Below are 20280 nucleotides of genomic sequence, written 5' to 3' on the forward strand. Positions count from 1 at the left end.
GGTACCACTGCTAGCTCAGAGATGGCACCCCTTCTCTCACTCCCAGGAGCATCCCAGAGGGCAGTTTGTCAGCCCTGAGTGTCACCAGTGTCTGGGTTCCCAGCTCCTTTGTGGCATCGAGTAGTCTTCCCAGCCTAGAAGACTCTCCTTGGTTCCATCCTTTCAAGGAAGGAATCAGATGTCTTCAGGAGCCACCTTTCTCATATTCCCCCCAGTCTGTCTGCTGCTGTTGCTTAGCTTTGAGCAGGGAGAGATCATCCCTTGCCCCCTCTGAAGCTTCTGGTGCACCCACTCTGCCTACTGAGCGCTTAGCACTGCCACTGCAAGGGGGCATTATCTACCTCAACAGCACAATGGCCCATCTGTAGCCAGAGCTTAAGGCCTAGCTCCCTACCCTGTCCTTTGGGCATGAGATCACTTAAGAACTTGAGTTGTGTGGGGCAGTGGGAGCAAGTCCCCAGAAATCTGCCCTCTTGCTCATAGGCAATTTGGGGAGATCAGGACAGTTGGGTCTGGGGCAGGACGACCCACTGTTCCTGTCTTTATCCCATTGGTGGAGAATGGGGTCTTACATCCTCCAAGCTTGCCTTGCTTGTCATCCCCTCGGAGGGGCAGACAAGCTACTTGGACTCCCTGGGACGGGGACTACGAAGGTTGCCCCATGCACTAGAGCTTGAAAAGGCAGGGCAAGATACTAGGTAGGGGAGTGGCGCAGACACTAGGAAACTAAATTGCACCTGCTGGATCTGCCGATTCCCTCCATCCCTTGCTGATTTCCAGGGCCAAAGGGATCCAGACCAGGGCTCAGCAGAAGGGGTCTCACCTTGTACCCCAGCATACTGAAGCACATTGCAGCCAGGTACCACACATTGGTGGACTGGCTCTCTTGGCCAACCCAAGGCTGAAGGACAAAGGAGTTTTCAGTTATAAACACATCCTGGGTCTGACAGCATGGAGAGCCTGGCTGGGACAGGGACACCCTTTCACTCGGGCTGGCTGTTATTTCTGACACCCATCACTGCTCCCCAACAAAGCCAGATGTCCTCTGAACTGACCCTGTCCCCACTCTTCACCTCTGCATGGTGAGTCTGTGCCCTTTCTTCCACAAAGCCCCCCGTCAGGCCATATAATACAGAGTCAGGATCTGTTGAAACATGTTTAAAACAGGATTGATCACAACAGTACTGGCAGAAACAGGAGAGAAGGGATTGTGGCTGCTGCCAGTCTCTGGCTCTCAAGCTGGCAGGTGCTTGAGCTTCTGCTGCTCGATGCTAATGGTGCAAGATGGTCCCAAGCCCCGCTGGGGCCTGCCCTGCCCTGCCTTGCAGGGAGGGCAGGGCTGCTTCACTTCCCCTCCCCTCCCCTCCCACACTGAGCCCTGGTGGGCATTCTGAGGCCCAGCGGAAGGCATGCTGCCTCTCCTTCCTCCAAAGTCTCCATGGCTCAGAACCAGGCTAAGGGCAGAGGTAGATGGGGAGACAGGAGGGCCACACAGGACCCCACATGGCAGTGAGGGAGCTTAGGACCCTGAGGGGAACATGCTGACTCCTAGCTGGAGAAAAGGCACCTAGAAAAGTAAGCTGGGCTTGGAGGCCTCCGAGGGAGCCAGGGGGTGAGGTTGGGTAGGCTGAAAGAAGCAGGGAGCAGGATGGTGAGCAACCCCCTAATCCTGGTTCCCAAATCCCCACCCACTGAGAGAGAAAGAAGGAATCCTGGAGCAGAGCCCTGCCCCTGTAACCCTCTGCCTGAGCAAGACAGCCTCATCCCATTCCCACCCTGCCTCCCCACCCAAGCCCAGGTGCGATCTCTTTCCCACACTTCCCACCATCCTGCTACAGGCCCACCCTCTACAGAGGGAACGGACGGTCAGAGAGGGCCTCAGGCTGTCTTGGTGCTGGCGTCCATCTCCTTGTGGGCCCAGAGCTCCTTGTGCTGCTTTCGACCGAAGCCTTCATCATAGTTGCCTTTGCTCTTAAACAGCTGCTGAAAGTGGGGCTTGCAGTAAAATTCCCCGTGCAGCGCCGCGTAACTGCCCAGGCTGCAGAGGCAGAACAACGGTGGTCAGGGTGGGTCAGGGCTGGCGGGAGAGGGCGAGGGCAGGGCAAAGGCGCACCTCAGCTTGGTGTGACAGTGCTTGCAGCAGAAGCAAGAGTTGTGGAAAATGAGCTTGTCTGCCACCAGCCGCTCCATGGGGTACACGGTCTTCTGGCAGGCAGCACAGGTCTCCTTCACCTGGGCCCGAAGGCTGAAGGACTGTTGAGGGGAGAGACTCAGCCAGGGGTCTGACCAGCGCCCATGGCTTCCTCCCCCTACACCCCAGTCTCACGGCCCTACCTTGGAGCGCTGAACGGTGCTGGGGCCACAACCGCTTTTGGCTTCCTGAGGAGAGAGGGCCAGTCAGAGCAGGGGAAGCAGAGAGACACCCCAGACCTTCACTGGGATCACCAGCCCAGCTCCCAGAGGCACTCAAGGAGAAAGGGGCACAGGGTGGTAAGCAAACACACCGCTCCTCACCCCTTCATCCCCAAGCCAGACACCTGCTCGGGGTGTCCTCCCACCCGGCTGATCACCTACAGGAGAGGGGGTGGCCTGGGCGGCTCCTGCAGCCTGGAACATGGCCGGTTGGAAGTGATGGAGGCCTGGGTGGAGACGCGGCACCCGCTGGGTTCTGCAAGGGGAAGTCGGTCGGTTGGGCCCCACAGGCCCTTCCCCAGCCTGGAGGGTGAGGGTGGGGGTGGGGGTGTTTACAAGCAGGGGGCTGGGGGGCTGTGGTTGGGACTTTTTCTAAATCATTTCCTGTTGCTCTGGGTCTTGCCACTTCCGCCCTCACCCACCTCCCCCTTCTCCCGCCCGCCCCCCTCACTGCTCCCCAAGGGCCAGGGGTCCCTGAGTGGAACTGTGTACTGGGGGATAACAGAGCGGGTGAGGAGGGGGGCTTCTCCACAGCCGCGGAGAGCGCCCCGCGGACCAGGGTTCCCCTACATGCGGTGGGGGTGGGGTGAGAAAGGTCAGGAGAGGGAGGGCAGGGAGGGCCAAGGCGACAACCCGCAGCCCTGGCCTGACCCCGACCCTACACAGCCCAGCCCAGAGCCGAGGGTGCCGAGGCTGGTGGCGCCCACAGCTTGGCTGACCCAGCCTCTGGACAGCGCTGTCCGGCAGCCCGCGCGCCTCGCTCCTCGCCCGCCGGACCCGCGTGGACAGGCCCCACACTCGGGCCCCCCGCGGGCCCAGCTGAAGGGGTACTTGACCCCGTTCCCGCCCGGAGGCCCACCCTGAAGGCCAGCCGCTGGCCTCGGGGCCCTGGGAGTCAGCAAGGAGCGGAAGCGCTCTGGGGACCCTGGAGAGGCGGCTCCCGCAGCCCCCACCTAGGCGCCTTGATTTGCGAACGGATTGCAGACCCCTTCCTCCAGCCACACGCCCGCGTATCTCACCGGGTCCCGGCTTGGGCCACGGGGCGGGGGTCGGTCTCCGGGGGACGCCTCGAGTACAAGGTAGGCGCGGGTGCGAGCTGCGGCCGCCTGCCTCTGGTCCCCGAGCCAACGCCGCCGCCGCCTTATCGCAGCACCGCCCCCGCCTGCCCCCGCCTCGCGCCCGCCCATTGGCTCCGCCGCGCCCCGCGCCGCCGCCGACCCTCTACGCTTTGTCTTTCCCTCGCTCGCGGTCCCCGCCTTTGTTTGCCCCCCGCCCCAACGCCGCGCTCCCGGCACCGCGCACCTCCCCTCGGGCCCAGCGCTCGCCCGCCTCCCGAAACGGGCCGCTCCGCCCTCCCGCCCCAGACCGAGGCAGGGACCGGAGCCCTCCGGCCCTGCGCTGCGAGCCTCCGGGGGTGTGGGGGGTGTGGGGGAATGAGTTCCGGAGGAGACGCCTGGGGTCGCGGGACCGAAAGCGCTCCCGGCGAGGCTCCTGGGGCGGCAGAGGAGTACCGGGCTTCCCCTGGGCCTTTTGCTGCCTCAGTTTCCCCTAATTGGTCTTGGAGGGCGCAGGCCCGGCTGCCTCCTTTCTTCCCGGAGTTCCGTGGGCCCTGCAGCCTACCGAACTCCTGCAGATAGACCCCGCGGGGGCCGCCCGGGAGGCCGGGCCACTGCCCGTGGCTCCCACGCCCCCTCGGGCCGCGGAGTCCTCCCGCCGCCAGGGGCAGCCCCGCGCGCCAGCAAGGCCTCGGAGGAAGACGACCGCGGTGGTCGGCGAGCGCGGTCGCGGGGCTGCAAAGTACAGCCTGCGCCTCAGGGAAGGCCCTGGGACCACGGTGTTCAGTCACTTTCGCCTGCCGGCTCACCGCGGGGTCGGTCTGCACGAGGGTCCGGTGGGACCGCCACCCCTTAGCGCCATCTCCTGCGACCCCAAGACCGGGGGCCCGGGAAGCGGCTGCCTTTGATGTCCCAGAGTACTTGCTCTCCGAAAGCGTTTCTGTGGCCAGACTTTATGGGGTTAGCCACCCCGGCCCTTGAGGGCACGTGGCCTGCCAGGCATCAGGACAGCCCTTTCAGGGAGCGAGGTTTCCATCTTCAAGACGAGCAAACCTCGGTGCACCCAAACCTCACCGAAGGTAAGGGAGCGAGTCCTGAAGAGCTGCCGTGATCCGTCCCCAGTAATGCAGCTGGTGGCGCAGGGCTGGGTGGGAAGCGGCCCCCAGACCTGGCCGATCACTCCCTGCTCCGAGCCGGCGCCCCGCTCTCGGGAACCCCCCCCCCCCCCCGCGCGATGGGTATGAGGCAGGTGACCATCCCTCACGTGGGGCATAGTCTCGCTGCGCGGGAAACAGGCCGGAGCAGCCTCCTGGACGGGCCTCTGCCGGGAGGGTAGGGGGCCTGCCGGGCACCCTGGACTGCACAGCTCCGCCTGTTACCGGGATGGAAGCTGTTTCTCGAAGCACAGTCCTGAACATAGCGTGTGCCCACGCGGTGCAGGAATAGAACTAGCGGCCCCGGCGCGCGGCCCCCACACTCGCCGGGGAGCAGAACAGCGCTGCGCCCGCACCTGGGCCATTCAGCACACCCACGCTGCGCTTCACTTCGCAGTCTCCCGCTCCTCTCTGGCGGGTTTGGGTTGAGCTGCAGGCCTAAGGGCTGCCCGGATGGGGTGTGTGTGAGAAACTTAAGGCCAAGTTGTCACACCTGTCATCAGATTCTCAAAGGGGGCGGTAGTGATTTCAGAAGGGTGAAGTCCTGGGGCGGAAGCAGGGGCCCCGAGGCCCCCTTGCCCTACCCAGTACAATCTATGGGCTGAGCAGCAGGCAGCTGCCAGAGCTAGCAAAATGAGCTGACAAACAAGGTGAAGAAAGTAGTTTACAAGCCAAGAAAACCCGCTGATAGTGTTAAGAAAAGGGAACTTGAGGTTTAAAGAAAAAAATGAGCTGGGCAGGGGAAAGGAGGGTTGGAAATAAATGTGACCTGGTCTTCTGCATTTCAGGTCTCCCCAACTACCTCGTGGTTGGTGTCATTCCTTCACATCAACCCCTGTAACTGCCCAAGGTTTTGTTCATTTATTTTTATCCTCAACACCTGAGGACATTTTTCATTGCTTTCAAAAAGAGGGAGAGACAGAAAAACATCGATGTGAGAAACGTTGATTGGCTGCCGTTTCGTGTGCCCTGATTGGGGATTGAATCCATAACCTGGGTATGTGCCCTCCCTGACTGGGAATTGAACCCACAACTCTTCAGTCTTCGGGTCGACATTCCAAGCAATTGAGCCACACTGGCCAAGGCCATTTTGTTATTTTTTGAATTGGTGTTACAATTTCTGAGGAAAGGGAAAGTGAGAGCATTTGATGGTTCAAAGCAGCTTCAGGGAAGGAGGGGCACTTCCTTAACCCAACATTTGAAGTGCCTCACCCAGAGCAGGGCACCTCACCCCGAGGGACTGGGAGGGAAGGTGCCAGGCTGGTGCACATGCAGGCTGGGGAGCACCTCGGAGGAGACCCAGGTTAGAGTCACCCCCTGGCCCTGCCTCTCTGGCCGAAAGCCAGGATGACAGGGCAGGGCACCGGTCTGGTTCTTAGGTTACCTGCTCTTTTGGTATTAGTTCCAGTGGTAAGGAGACACCACAAGTCATGTTACAAAATAAACCCCTCCACCTCCTTCCCTGCCGAAGGTGAGCATCTTCTGCCTGGACTCCTAGTGGCCCAGAGGTGGCCCCGCAGAGGGGCTGGTCTCTAGCACCTATCAGGGGTGTCCAACTTTTCGGTGTCTCTGCGCCACACTGGAAGAGTTGTCTTGGGCCATGCATTAAATACACTGCAACGTGTAATCACACCCACAAAAATCTCAGTGTTTTAAGTAAATTTATGACTTTGTGTTGGGTGGCTTTCATAGCTATCCTGAGCTGCGTGCGACCCACAGCCTGCATGTGGTAGACCTTTCCAACCCCAAAGTATTTTGATGGCCACACGCTAATGTTAAGTCTCTAAACTGTAGATAGTTAAGAGAAATCTATTACAGGTTTTATTTTTTAATCCTCACCGGACTACATGATTTTAGAGAGAGGGGAGGGAGGGAAGAGAAACATAGACTGATGGTCACCTCTTGTATGTGCCCCCAAACGGGGATCCAACCTGCAACCTAGGTATGTGCCCTAACTGGGAATCAAACCCACAATCCTTTTTCAGTTACGGGGCAGTGCTCCCACCAGCCGAGCCTATTATGGGTTTTGAAAGAACTGGTATGCCCTGGCCAGTGTGGTTCAGTTGGTTGGAGTCCCTTCGGGTTCAATTACCCATCTAGGTTGAGGGTTTGATCCCCAGTCGGGGTGCATTTGGGAGACAACCCATCGATGTTTCTCTCCTTCCTCTCTCTAAAAGCAATGAAAAAGTCCTCCAGTGAATGTAAATACATATACACCTACATGAACAAAAGAACTGGTGGGCCGTGAGACTGTCTGTCTAATGACAGAGGTCACTGCTGTGCTCCCATGGGCACTCGTGGAGCTGCTCTTGGACAGCAGAACTCGGGGTGGAATGAGATGCGTTTGAGCCTGTGTGGCCAGCACAGAACAATGCCACTCTCCAGTGTGGGCTCTGAACATCTTCATTTGTTCTGGCAATGGAACTAACATGGCATAAGGACTTAAGCCCCCTGGCTGGCAAGACATTGTGGCCTTTAGAGAAAGCACCGGGGTAGCGGTAGGAGGCTGTTAAGATGGACTATCCAAGGGAAAGAAATGCACTACACAGACGGAGTGTGGAAGGTTTTAGGTGTCAGGACCCAAGCCATACAAGGATCAGGACGAACTGCCTCAGCTTTAACCTGATGCTTAAAAAGGAAAACAAATGCCCTTCCCTCCAATTATCAGGGAGAAGTCAGAGGGGAGAGGGCACAGATTGCCTACTGCTTGCCTCTCCATGGACCCACAGGATCTGAGAGCACTGGAAAAGAATGGAAACTGGCTGGTAGGAGAACAAGAGTGAGAAGAGGAAGTCACATAGTTCCCCTGTGTCAGTGAGTCAAACCCCAGATTTGAACTTCAGTCCCCAAGGGCCAGCTTCTCTTCCTTCTGAAGAGGCCGCCAGAGCTCCCTGGGCTGGGAATGTCAGCTTTCTGGCCTGTCCAGATCCCCTGTGTCTCAGATGTCTTGGAGCAGTAGAAAAGTTTCTCTCCAGGAACTTCTCTCCCAGTCAGCAAGCAGGCACCTCTCCTAGGAGAAATGCCCTTTCTGCCCAGCCTGCTCCTGTAGGACAGGAACGGGGCCGCCCTCAGGAAGGGCCCCAGAGGCTCCCATGTCCATCCCATGCTGGGAAGTGAGCACCTTCTTCAGAGACTCAGAACTCCCAATCATCCACCTCCAGCTCTTCCAAGTTTGTTACTAGGCCAAAGATTCCACTGTGGTCCTGAGACTGGCTGCCCTCAAAATTGGTGATTGGGTTGACAGGCCGAAGTAACTCAGGCAAAGCCTCTGAGGCGCGTCGCTTGATCTGGGGGAGGAGAGAGAGTGGGGATGGATCCTGTTACTCTGGGTCCCGAGACATCACTCACGGAGCAAGGAACCATGGCCCCGTGACAGATGGGCCTGTGGAGTCAAGAGTTCCTATCAGTGGAAAGAGCAGCACCTTTAAGGGGCTTCAGAAAATGTCCATTTCTTTGATTTGAAAGGAGGAGAGAATACTCTAAAAACCCCAAAGCTAAGGGGACTGGGGGAGTTAAAACCACAGGGGAGAAAACAAGGGACCTCAGGAAAATGCTACTGTACCTGCTTGAAAAAGGAATGGTTCAGGAGGGTGCTGGCACTGGGTCTGCAGGGAGGGAGGGAGAGAGACCAGCATCACCCTGTGCCCCCAATTTCCAAAATCCTGTTTCTTATACTTCACCCCAAGTACCCCTCTGCTTTGTCTCTAAGCTCACTAAGAAAAGCAGCCAGAGCTGCTTAGCCTGGCTTCTTAGCCAACCCTCCAGCTGAGCCCTCTTGCTATGGGGGCTCTGGACTCCTCTGGGGAACCCAGACCTTTACAGGACAGATGCATCCTCTCAAACCCTGCCTTAAACCCCAGAGCCCCCTCTGCTCCCTGGAAAGCCCACCCCCAGCCTAGCAGAAGTACCTCACATCTGGGTTGCGCTGAAGGCACTGCTCCACGAAGTGGTGGAAGTGGGGGGAAAAGGTTCGGTGATAGGGGTGGGACAGCGAGTCACCATTGGAGGTCCTGGGGGTGCTGGTGGCCAGGCTCTCGTTCAGGCCAGAGTTGGCCGTGGAGCGAGAGGTGCTCATGGTCAGCTCCTCGGCGGGGATGGTGCTGGTGTCCAACAGGCAGGGCACGGTGCCGTTCAGTTTCTCCAGCAGCATCTGGAGAGGACAGAGCCAGGACTGGGCTGGAGGAGCCCCCAGAGGCCTAGAGTTTCTTCACAAATAGTTTTCCCAACATTCAAATGTGATTTGGGGGAGTAAAGACAGAAGTAGAGTAACTTTTCCAAAGGAGTGCTGGCCACTGGCTTGGCAGCCACACCCTAGCTAGGCCTAATTGTTGGAGGGGGGATGCAGAAAAGAGGCCCCTTCACCATGCTGGAAGGAAGGGGCTCATAACCTCCTCCTGTTTATAAGACATCAGATCCTTTTAACTGTGGGCCCTCACCCTAGGGTGAAGGCAGCAGCTGGCTGGCTTTCTTTGAAGCCCAGCCCCAATTTGCCAAGCCCAGGTGGGTCTGATGGGGTCCATCAGGCCACACCTGCAGTGCCACATCCTGGTTTGTTGCTGCAGCAGGCGGCACGGGAGCAGGATGCACAGGGACAGGCAAAGCTTGGGCAGCTGTCTGAAAGCCCTCAGACTCTGCACGTGTAAAACCAGCCCCATGGTGGGGATCGCTGTCCCAGTCCCCAGGGATTGCTCTGTCCAAGCCAGAACCCTGGAAATCTCTCAAGAGCTGTGATGGTATAGTAAATTCATTTAAAATTCATTCATTTAAATTCATTTATTTTTAAATGAATTTAAAGTAGGTTTAAAACTCAGTTTCTTAGTCTCACTGGCCACATTTCAAGTGCCTAATAGCCACAGGTGGCTAGTGGCTACCATATTGGACAGTGCAGATGTAGAACATTTGTTTCATTTCAGAAAATTCTATTGGACCGTGCTGTTTCTGGATCTGAACCACTTATTCACCTTAAATAGTCTTTTAACTCTTTCCTGAGCATCTTTCTGTTAGTGTCTTACAGTTAGGTTTTCTAGATTCCAAGATTGCCACACCTCCTAGTCTATCAGATCTAATCCACCGGTTGGAGTGATCTTCCTCAGAGACATTGTAGATCTGATGCTATCACTCCTGTGCCTAAAAGCCTTCAGTGACTCTCCACATGCTTTGCGACAGGAACCAGATATCCTGGCATGGCACATGAAGCCGTGATCTGCCCTAGCTCCCTCCTCCAGCCACATCACCTAGTGTCTGTGGCCCCAGGTGCACTTGTACTTCAGCCATTTACCACTACCTGCTGTTGCCAACATCCTGTTCTTTCTTGACTCTGAGTCCTTGCACATGCTGTTTCCTCTGCCTAAGAGTTTCCTCTAGTTGCCATTCTTCAGTTAATTCCTATTTACCTTCAAGACTCAAGCCACCTCTTCCTAGAAGCCTCCCAGGCCCCCTGCTCTGCAGGGTTCCCTTTGGCCATTTTCTAGCTGCCCCCCTCCCCACAGGGCAAGCAGCTGTGGTTCAAGGGAGAGACTCACTTAGAACTTGCAACCTTGCTCCCATCCCTCCCCATTCCAGATCATGTTACAGGTACCTGGGACCCAGGCAATCTTTGCCTCAATGACCCAGGCCTACTTCTTGGACTTTATAAAGCCTGACTCAATAGACCCAGGCCTCTTCCCTGGGTCTATTGTAAGGGATGCAAACAGAAGTCTGAGAATTCTAAATGAGAAACTGGTTTTCCATGTAACTTACCAAGGTAGGGGGATGACGTATTTCAGACATTTATAAAAATGTGTGAGCTTGATTTGCACATTTTCAGTAGATGTTGGTCTTTGGGCCTCCCTTTGCACCTCCCTCTCAGGCCCTGCAATGGCTGCGGCAGGCCTGCCCCTGAGCTCCCCTCCCCCGCCTCCACTGCCATAGCAGTCATCACACAGAAGTAAACAGTCACACAAGCATCTCCCTAGGTGAACTCTTGAAGGAAAAAACTCTCATCTGATGATCCCTGACCGGTGTCCTGAGTGTGGCAGGTACTCAGTGAGCACTTGTGGAAGGAGGACAGGCAGGCAGGCAGGCAGGCAGGCAAGCACTGGGCCGCAGGCTTACCTGGGTGGCAGGCATGTCCTTAAAGGGCACATGGCCATTGGCCAGCTCACAGGCTGTGATTCCCACACTGTAGATGTCAGACTTGGCATCATAACCCTGAAGATTCTAAGTCGGGAGAAAAAAGCCATATATCACCCCATTTTTAGCCTTGGTCATTGTTCTTAGAAAAAGAATAGGGTGGAGCAAACACTGAGGAGAGGGAAAGAATGTCCCCAAATCGGGACCATCTGCTAAGACCCTCCTCTCTGCCTACACCACTGCAGAGCACTGCTATGTGGAAGAACAGACTCTGGTGGTGCAATGGAACAAGCAGGAGGTGTGGGGCCCCGTGCGCCTGCTGGTGGAGAGATGGAGAGAGTGCCAAATGCTCTTTTCCCACAAGAAGTGGAGATCTCTGAAGGGAGCTGAAATAGTGTCAGGCACAGTTTGGGACCCCACCAAGGGGGAACAACTCCACCTGCCAGGGACACATCATGCCTGTGCAGGAGGCCTCCTGGGTCTGCATGTCAACAGGAAAGCCTCCCTCCAGGAGCCTGCACTGCACTCAAATGGACGCAGAGAGCACCCCACCCCAGGAAACTCCTGAAGGGTCCCTTGGAAAATCACAAGATGGTAGGGTTGGGGCTCCTTGGGACCTGGTACAGACCTGTTGGAGGACCTCCGGGCTGAGCCAAGGCAGAACCTTGATGCTGTACTTGGGAAAATCGTGGACCACACGTTGCCGCTGCCCATGGCTGATCATGCTGAGGTTGCTGCGTAAACCAGACAGGTAGACCTTGCCATCCACAGAGATCAGAATGTGGCTGGCTTTCACACTCCTGGCGGGGGTGGGGGGGCACATGGTGGAAGAAGGGTGTCATGGGGCAGCAGGAGCCCCTTCTACCGCGAACCTTTGGTCTTTACACACTAGATCCAGCCAGCTGTTTCCCTGGCCGTGCACGTGAGTGTGTGTGTATTGTACACATGTATATACATATTATATACACAAACACATTTTTGTGAGTTTGAAAAATAGACCAAAAAAGAGAAAATGACATGACCCCACTTACATATCACCAGATTTTAAAACTTATTTGTACTTAGTTAAAGTTCTTTTATGCTCACAGACCACTACACCTTCCCTACTACCTGCTACTGCTGACCTGTACTTTTTCTGTGCTCTCGTCAAGTGTGTCATCGTTTTGTTCACATGTATTTTTAATTCTTCCTTCGTCTCTAAGTTCTGTTTCAAGATCCATTCATGTTGCCATCTGCATACACCTCACCTTTGCTTCTAATTGCCACCTATACTCTGGGGTGGGACTTAACACTTACTCAACCATTCTTCCAGCACGCGACACTCCCACTATCTCCCACCCTGAATATGAACAATGACGTTGCGGACGTGGCCCCAGTGGGCGTGTGTGAGGCTTTCTTCGCAGTGCACACCCAGAGACAGCACTGATGGGCCCAGTTCCGAGTGACCCCGACTGGTTGCGTTGGGCCATCTTCTGCTATACAGACAGGAGGTCCCACCTCCTTATTGCACTGGGCCTCACCCAGCCTCCAAATTATGCCACTTGTCTCTGCTGTATAAGCTGACATCTTCTTGTCTTTTTAAAAAATTTATTTTCAGAGGGGAAAGGACGGAGAAAGAAAGGGAAAGAAACACTGATGTGTGAGAGAAACATCGACCGGCTGCCGCTTGCATGCCCCCAACTGGGGACATGGCCAGCAACCCAGGCATGTGCCCTGACTGGGAATCAAACCAGCAACCTTCCGGTCCACAGGCCAATGCTTAATCCACTGAGCCACACCAGACGGGGCATCCTCCTATTTTAATTTGCTTTTCTGATTATTGCTAGATTTGAGTGTATGTTCATATGGCTATTTTTGTTTTGGGTTTCCTCTTTTATAAACCTCATATCCTTTACTCACGTTTGCTTTGCTATCCTTTTCTTGGTGATTCACAAGATTGCCTTGTTACTAATCTCCATGTATTTAGACAAAGCTAACATCTTCCATGCTGTCACCCATTTCTCAGCTTTGTTCAAGGGGTCCCTTATCGGAGAGAAATCTTTAACCTTGATAAAATCAAATACATCAAGTTTTTGTCTTATGTCTTGGGCTTCTACAATATTTAGAAGTTCTCCTATACCTTCGGTCTCAAAAATATTTCCTCACATTTCCTTGTAAGTCTGTAGTTTTACACCTGACATTTATTTAGGCCTTTAATCCCTCTGGGGAGCTCCTCTGTATGTGACATTAGGCAGGGGTCCAGTTTTATTACCTTCCCTACTGTAAGCCGGTCTCCTGATACCACCTACTAAGCATTCTTTCTTCTCCCCAGCCTCTCAGCACAGGGCCGACTCTGGGCTGCACACAGCAGTTTGGGCGCCCCGAGGAAGAAGTGAGATGGGGGTGCCGCAGTCCACCTCAGCGGTCCCTCTCACACAACACTCAGGACCACGCTGCTCAGGAAACAGAAAGTCAGCAGCTCCCGCACTGACAGGCTACGTGCTCTGTCCACCAACTCAGAGGCCAGGGCAGAATCCCGAGCCTGATTTACACTGTGGTTTCACTAACTTCGGTCAACCTTCCAGTGTTTACCTGAGGGCTCACGGGCACAGACTGCCACTCCTATAAAGGATGAATATGGGCCAGAATGCACCTGTGTACGTATCCCATGTGGTGGATGTAGTCGAGGGCCTTGAGCACCCCCTGCAGGATGTAAGCGATCGCCAGCTCATTCATGCCATCCATGAAGTGTGTACAGATGAGATCTTTTGCGGAACCTGAAGAGAAGAATTAGGGGGAGAGAGGGAAGAGTAACAGGGAAGGAAAACTGCACATAAGCCAGCTGACAACAGAACTCTCAGAACCCCTCTCTGCCAGCAGCCCTTTCCCACTCACCATATGCCGTGAATGATGTGACAACCCACAGCTCATTGTCTGCAATAAAGGTGGCTTGATAGGGCAGGATATTGGGGTGGTTGAAGAGTTTGGAGACATGAAGTTCCCCCTGAAACCAATGGTAAGCTGGAGTCAGAATCAGGTGCACTGAGGAATGACACTCCACAGGAAGGTGGCAGCATGAATAATATGGGGACCTCATACTTTTTTCTGGGTGCTCTTTCCAGAGTTCTGAGAGCAGGCTAAGCAGGTGCCCCCAAGATGAGAGAAGCTGGGCTCTGCTCTCTCTGCAGGGAAGGCAGCACTGCTCTGCCAGCCAGTCCCGGAGAGCCCCCAGGAACAACTCCCCTCCAACAGGAAAACTGCTAGCAACACAGTTCACCCCCACGGAGGTGATAAAAACAAACTGTTGATTGAAGACTTACGAAGTTCTAAGTTTAGCTCAACTTCGAGGGTCAAGGCACAGAACTCCTCTTGAAGATAAAAAAAGGAAACAAGAAATATTTTCCAGTTATAAAGGAAAATGTAGCCGACAGAAACAAAGGAAGAAGGCATTAAAGAAAACAACTATTAATATGGGAAGCTATTTCTCCAGCAACCTCAGATAAAAGATTGTTTCCTTAGGAGGAGCTATAGAAAGTGTAAGACCTATGCAATTTTAAAATTAATTTAGACAAAAGATGTGAAAAAAATTGGACAGTGAACTCTAGAAACTCTAGGGTCCTGGCCTTTCGGATGTGAGCTATGGCTAAACAGGCAGTACTTCCTATTCTGCTCCACAGAACGACATGCTCTAGGACAAAGTCAGGTCTGCTTTATCCCAAATAACTCAGTTGGCTCTGACTTTCTGTCCCATCCTCAGATCCGCAAAACTACTCTGAATCTGGGAACTGGTATTAGAGCACTGTCAGATGAGCATGATTTCAGAAAAACATCATAAATAAAGAAGGGAAAGGGGTGCAACTGCCTGTACTGACAATATGCTGACCCAGGCCCTAAACTAAGGGGTTCCCAGAGCAAGCCTCCATCAGCCTAGGAGAATTCAGTCCATAGCCAGCTGTTAGGCCTAAGGTCTCTCCTTCTCTGACAGAAAGGAACCTCAGGTACTTAGGACGCTAAGAGCCACAAAATGGCCACCTGTGGCAGGGCAGGTTGCCCCGTATCTGGAACAGAACTGCCTGGGTTTGAATCCTGCCTCTGCCACTTACTAGTGCGCGTGACTGTGGGCAAGTTACTTACTTAGCCTCTCTAATAATAAATAAAAAAGAAGCACAAAGGACTTGCTGGAGAAAAGGGGACTATAAATTGAGCTGAGCAGTATTACAGTATCCTTAGTACCAACTGCCCAAGATTCTTCATTGAGAGTGTGCATAACTTGTTGGCTCGGTCTACCTTCATTTCCCGCCAGTTACTTGCAGGAGACAGAGGTAAAGACGCCTTGTAATTACTACTGGACGTACGAGCCCACCCTCTAAATGTCACATTCACATCTTATTACCTGCAAGAAGGTCACCATCTCGTTGGAACAGGCTTCTAGGTTAACCCTTCGTACCGCCACATACTCTCCGGTTGGTTTGTACCTTGCTAGGTTCACTGTCATCAGGTCCTCAAAGCCTTTCCCTAAAAGAAAAGAGGAATGCCATCAACAAGGACAATAGCAACAAAGGTCCTCTTCCTCCTTCAAGAGACTTGATTTTAAAAGAAAATTCAAGTTAAAACTTTCATTACTTTTACTTTCATGGCTGACAATTCTTGGTTTTTCTCCTGTTAGTTCTTCTCAGCCAACCACTGTGACTGACTATGGCCCAAGACACCACAAGTGTGTAGCCAAAAATAAAACATTGCAAGAGTTTCTTTCCTGGTAAAATCTCTTCCCATACTTGGAAACACAAAGTCAAAGAAGACCTGTAAAAGCCAGTAGTGTCACCACAAATCCCACAAGTAGCTGACAGCCTCGGGCACACGTTCTGGAGATGCCGGGAAGCTGCAGCCGAACCCCGGAGTGTGAAAGCCAGGACAGCCCTGGACATTACCTATAATGGTGAGTAGCTCGTAACACCCTCCTTCTGGCAGAAAGCTACTCATGATCTCCTGCTTAGGGAAGGATGCTATCGACTCTGAGCTCGCCTCATTGGTCTAAAGAAAAAGAAAAAGAAGTTAATAAGATAAAATTGGGGGTGGGACAGAAGTGGGGAGGTGGTAATTCAGACCCACAAGGAGACTGGCATCTAGACAAACAAAGTCTGACTCTGGGGCAAAGAACTGGTACCAACACTCTCTGAGGAGAAAGGTGAAGCTAAGCATCAGGTGCTGGATGTCGCCCTGGTGCGCACCAAGTGCTGGTGCTATCTACACATGCGCACACAGGAGGCAAAGCCAGTTCCATTCAGCTGCTGATTTGCTTGTCCAACTGGCTCATTTGCCAAGAACTATAAACTTCTTTTAAAATTAAAAAATTATGCTTTTTCAATTACAACATTTAGTATTGTATTATTTTCAGGTATACAGCATAGTGAAAACTATAAAATTCTTACCTGAGGAAAGAAAGGCACATTAACAAAACAGAAGGGAGATGGAGAGGTGGGAGGGTCTCTTGCATTTCCTAGTGCATTAGGGTCCTATTTTTAAGGTCCTGAGTGTAGGATTCCAAAGATCACACACTCAACCTTGCTACAGAAGGTCTCCCTTGCTTTTGCTCTTTAGCAAAGCAAGACCCTAGACCAATCATTCCCTGACATTTCCAAGGGAAGCAAGAACACAGCCAACAAACACACTGGGCTGTGGGTGAGAAAAGATCTGTCAGGTCTCAGCCATCATCCCAGGCAGCAAGGGCGACCCGCTCCTTGCTCCTGCCCATTTGTGCTGCAAATGAAGCTGGAGCCCGGCCATTCAGGATGCAGGCGTCACACCACCACTGGCCTTCTAGATCCTGAAGGGAAGTGCCCAGCAAAATACATGGCGGACCCACAGCTCTTCCTTCAGCTTAACAGGCCAGACCTAAATGTATTTGTATGACTTAGGGGCTGTGTATTTTTCTTTCTTTTGGATCCTTTCTTTGGATGTGCACCTAACTTAAATGGAGAACCTTAGGCCAGCTCATATTTCATATGCTGCGTCCATAAACCTGACCTCTAGTCAGAAAGATGTCTTTGTGAATGCATGAAAGGTTCTTGCCTCAGCATCAACCATTCTCAGTTGTGAACTGAGAATGTTCTGACATGGTAGTACCACCTCATTTCCTCAATTTTGTATTTCTAAGATTCGTTTATATGGTTGTATTTAGCCAGATTGCACACCCATGCTATATAATATTCACCTTGGGGACATATCTCAATTTATCCATCCCAACATTGGTAGGCTTCTGGGTTTTCAGTTCTGTTACTCTGACCTGTGCTACTAGAAACACCTTTGAATGTGTCTCCTAACACACATATGCGAGAGTTCCTCTAAAGCTGATACCTGGGAATGCAAGTGCTCGGTCACAGAGTATATGAGCAGCCGACTTTACAAGATAATGCCAAATTGCTTTGCAAAGTCGCTATACCAAGACACACTCCCACCAGCAATGTATGTATGTTCTTGTTGGCCCATCTTTTCCCCAACACTTGCTGCATTCGGACTTAATTTTTGTCAGTCTCACAGTCTCCTTCTGGGTCTGATTTACATTTTCCTGATTGCTAATGAAGTTGAGCATCTCTTCATATATTTGTTGGCCATCTGGGATTCTCCAAAGTGGAAATCCTTCTTTCTGTCTCTTGTCCATTTTTCTACTGAGTTGGTTTAATGTAGGATTTCCCCAAAGTAGGCCCCACAGAACATTGATTTTGGCGGTTAGGCATGAAAAAAGTCTACATGTCCAATTAAGTTAGAAAATGCAGCACATTCTCTCTCATGAAGAAATCACAAGGTGTATCTACACCTTAAAGGCTTTGAAAAGTTCCATAGTAAGGAAATGTGTTCAGCTTTTTTTAGCCTAGCATTTCCCAAAGGTACTTGTCCAGAGAACCCTTCTGTGCCTAACATCTGTTAAGTTTTGGAAAGGGTAATTTGCTTCTTGTTTTGCTTGTTTGAGCAAAACATATAGTGTAATGCAAAGACCATAGGCTTAGAAACCAGCCAGAAGCAGACTTGAACTCAGGTCGATCACATGTTCTGTGACCCTGGGCAAGTCACTCTCCCCTCAAGGGATCTCCGCTATCTCATCAGTGGAATAATTCCCACTTCATAGTGTTGTTGTGACAATTAAGTGAGGTATAATATGTAGAGTCTAGCACCACCTGGTTTTCAGTAGATGCAAATTCTAGTCTCCTCCTTCTGTTGCTTTCTACTTTTTGGTCACTCTCCTGCTCAACAAATAAGATGGAAAAGAGAAAACAGAGAAGCCTATGTAGAGCTTGACCAACAGGCTGGTTTGATTTGGGTTCTTGTTCTGAAAGAACAAATGTTCTGAAATGTTCTGAAAATGTTCAAATGTTCTGAAAACAAATTCTAGGCTCATTTAATGGCCACTGTAGCTTCTTGAAATAATCTTGTCTTCAGAACAATCTGGAGACAATGGTTACTACATGTCAGGGCCTCGCACAGGTAAGAGACACATGGCCAACACACAAAAACAGAGTAGCAATTTGAGCAAAAATTTTAAATCAAAACCTCTGAAATGGTGACTCCTCATTTGTGTAGAATTTACAAGCTGCATGCTAAGCTAATCTTGAAGGGTCCCATCTTCTTGCCCTTATATCTCTAACCCCCTCCACATATTCTTGCTCTGCAGATCCTGTGTTCTCAAGTATCAATCTACTCAATAAAATCCATGTCACCAGTTACCACAAGCCCAGGGGATTGCTTTCAGACCCAGCTGCCTCCTCTGGCCTGTGAGCATCCCCTTGCTTGGCCCCTGCCTGCTTCCAGGGCTTCACCCTACACCACCCTCCCTTGACTCCTTACACTTGTTGCTCCAGTCCAGGGAAACCTGCACTAGCTGTCTTTGTTGGGAATACTGCTGCCCTACTCCTTCCATTCTCTCTGCCATTCTCTCACGGTTGCTTCCTCCTTATTACGGAGGTCTGAAAACGTTTACTCATTGAAGACGGTCCAGTCAAAGTAAAGTAGGCTCCTAGCCTCTCTGTTATGTTGCTTTACTTTCTTCACAGTAGGTATATTTTCAGTCTTCTTATCTGTCACCTGTGTCCTCTAGGAGGATGCAGGATCCACAAGGCCAGACCGTGTGTCTTGCACACTGAGGTCTTGCTCCCCAATGCCTACAACAATGTGGGCATATACCTAAAAATCATTTAAACAAAGTCTGAACTCAGCAAGTTTCCTGCCCATGACCTCATCATACCCACAGGTTGAAAAGGAGAGTAGGGTACCAGCTGGTTCCTTTGGAGACAGGGTTCAATATAAGGACCTATACTGGAAATGCCAGTCCTCGTATAACACATTCACTTGGGGCACGGTATAGATCAGAATCCATACCTGCATGTGAGAAAGTACAGTAGGTCCTCAAATACTGTTGTTTCATTAAATGTCATTTCATTGTAACATGGATGAGATGCTGTAAGAACTTAACTCTTATTTATATTAATTAGCCTATGGTTATGCATTATTTCTCTTCAAGTTGCAGAACCTATCAACAATGTTAAGTGAGGGCTTACTATACTGCATTTTTTTAAATAGACTTTATTTATTTTAGAGAGAGGGGAAGGAAAGGAGAAAGACGGAGAAAAACATCCATGTAAGTAAATCACTGATCAGTTGCCTCTTGCATGTGTCCCAACAGGGGACCAGGCTTGTAATCCAGGCATGTGCCCTGACTGAGAATCGAACTCTTTGGTTCGATTATTTTGCTCTGCGGGATGATGCCCAACCCACTGAGCCACTCCAGTCAGGGCTGTACTGAATATATTTTTAGCTTTTTTTTGTCCCAATGAAAACAACAAATCTGGCACTACTTTGAAGGTTTTCTTTCCTCTATTCTCCAGGCAAACTCCTAGAGGACAGCTGGAATCTTAAGACTAAAATATTTAGTCTTAGACATCTTAAATAACTCCCTTTGGAAAAACTATACTTACTTTTATTTACCTATGCCCCTCTTCCTTGCTAGGACTGTATATACTGTCTGCTAGTCTACACTCCAAAGACACATGCTTGTTGAATCTGGATAAAGAATGATTCATTAAACTACTGCTATGATTAGTTAATCAATTTACAGATATTCCTACTATCTTTGTTGACTATAGAAAACTACTCAAAAGCACTGGTTTTAGAAAGTAAAATCCTTTGTGTTACTGGGAATGAGTTCTTGGGCAATCTGCAATTGCATGAAGGGAACTCACCTAGTGGTTGCTGTGGCTCCACTACCACTCTGCCCTCAACCCACTGGAAATGACCCTAAATTGCAGACACCAGGTTTTGTGGAGGTCCTATAGGTCTGAACTCAGAGAAAAAGCACACTTTACTTAGAAAACCAAAAGCAATATTTTGAAAGAAAGAGGTCTGTTCTGACATTGCCATAAGAAAGGCAGGTTAGTTCATTGTATTGTTTCAAATTTAGAAAAGGTCAAAATTCAGATGAAAAGGATAAAATATTCCGTCCATTCTCTTTAAACACAGCATGACTGCCCTGGCTGGTGTGGCTCAGTGGGCTGGGCATCGTCCCGCAGAGCAAAAAAGTC

The 20280-nt window shown here is 51.5% G+C and overlaps 2 protein-coding genes across 9 annotated transcripts in view; both read right to left on the reverse strand.

Moving 5' to 3' along the window:
• Window positions 1-1137: 1137 nt before the first annotated feature.
• Window positions 1138-4634, reverse strand: LIMD2 (LIM domain containing 2). 4 transcript variants are annotated; one of them, XM_037069967.1, is made up of 5 exons: window positions 4542-4634; window positions 2515-2668; window positions 2335-2379; window positions 2114-2253; window positions 1138-2038 (listed from the first exon to the last, which is right to left on the reverse strand). In XM_037069967.1, the coding sequence occupies exons 2-5, from the start codon at window positions 2614-2616 to the stop codon at window positions 1879-1881; spliced, it is 447 nt and encodes a 148-aa protein (XP_036925862.1). In that variant the 5' UTR covers window positions 2617-2668; window positions 4542-4634; the 3' UTR covers window positions 1138-1878. The 4 variants fall into 4 exon arrangements, with proteins under 4 accessions (XP_036925862.1, XP_036925863.1, XP_036925864.1 ...); XM_037069968.1 differs by having other exon boundaries at window positions 2575-2668; window positions 4542-4623; XM_037069969.1 differs by lacking the exon at window positions 4542-4634 and adding an exon at window positions 3432-3553.
• Window positions 4635-7001: 2367 nt separating this feature from the next.
• The window catches only part of STRADA (STE20 related adaptor alpha), a 31305-nt gene continuing 18026 nt past the window's right edge, over window positions 7002-20280 (reverse strand). For all 5 annotated transcript variants that reach the window (XM_037069965.1, XM_037069963.1, XM_037069964.1 and 2 more), the window contains 9 exons: window positions 15640-15742; window positions 15105-15226; window positions 13607-13715; window positions 13365-13488; window positions 11361-11532; window positions 10715-10819; window positions 8530-8771; window positions 8184-8226; window positions 7002-7908 (listed from right to left, as the gene is read on the reverse strand). In XM_037069965.1, coding sequence (XP_036925860.1) covers window positions 7756-7908; window positions 8184-8226; window positions 8530-8771; window positions 10715-10819; window positions 11361-11532; window positions 13365-13488; window positions 13607-13715; window positions 15105-15226; window positions 15640-15742 — 1173 coding nt within the window. In that variant the 3' untranslated portion in view covers window positions 7002-7755. The remainder of the gene's footprint in view (window positions 7909-8183; window positions 8227-8529; window positions 8772-10714; window positions 10820-11360; window positions 11533-13364; window positions 13489-13606; window positions 13716-15104; window positions 15227-15639; window positions 15743-20280) is intronic.

This window comes from Sturnira hondurensis, unplaced genomic scaffold, assembly GCF_014824575.4.
Source record: "Sturnira hondurensis isolate 20B ecotype Veracruz unplaced genomic scaffold, ASM1482457v3 Scaffold0018728, whole genome shotgun sequence".
Classification (NCBI taxonomy): Eukaryota; Metazoa; Chordata; class Mammalia; order Chiroptera; family Phyllostomidae; genus Sturnira; species Sturnira hondurensis.

Coding starts and splice junctions, on each gene's coding strand:
- LIMD2 (XM_037069967.1), bottom strand. CDS start 2,616: ATGTTCCAGGCTGCAGGAGCCGCCCAGGCCACCCCCTCTCCTGTAGGT. Junction 2,254..2,334: donor GCACCGTTCAGCGCTCCAAG/GTAGGGCCGTGA, acceptor TCCCCTCAACAG/TCCTTCAGCCTTCGGGCCCA. Junction 2,039..2,113: donor CACTGTCACACCAAGCTGAG/GTGCGCCTTTGC, acceptor CTGCCTCTGCAG/CCTGGGCAGTTACGCGGCGC.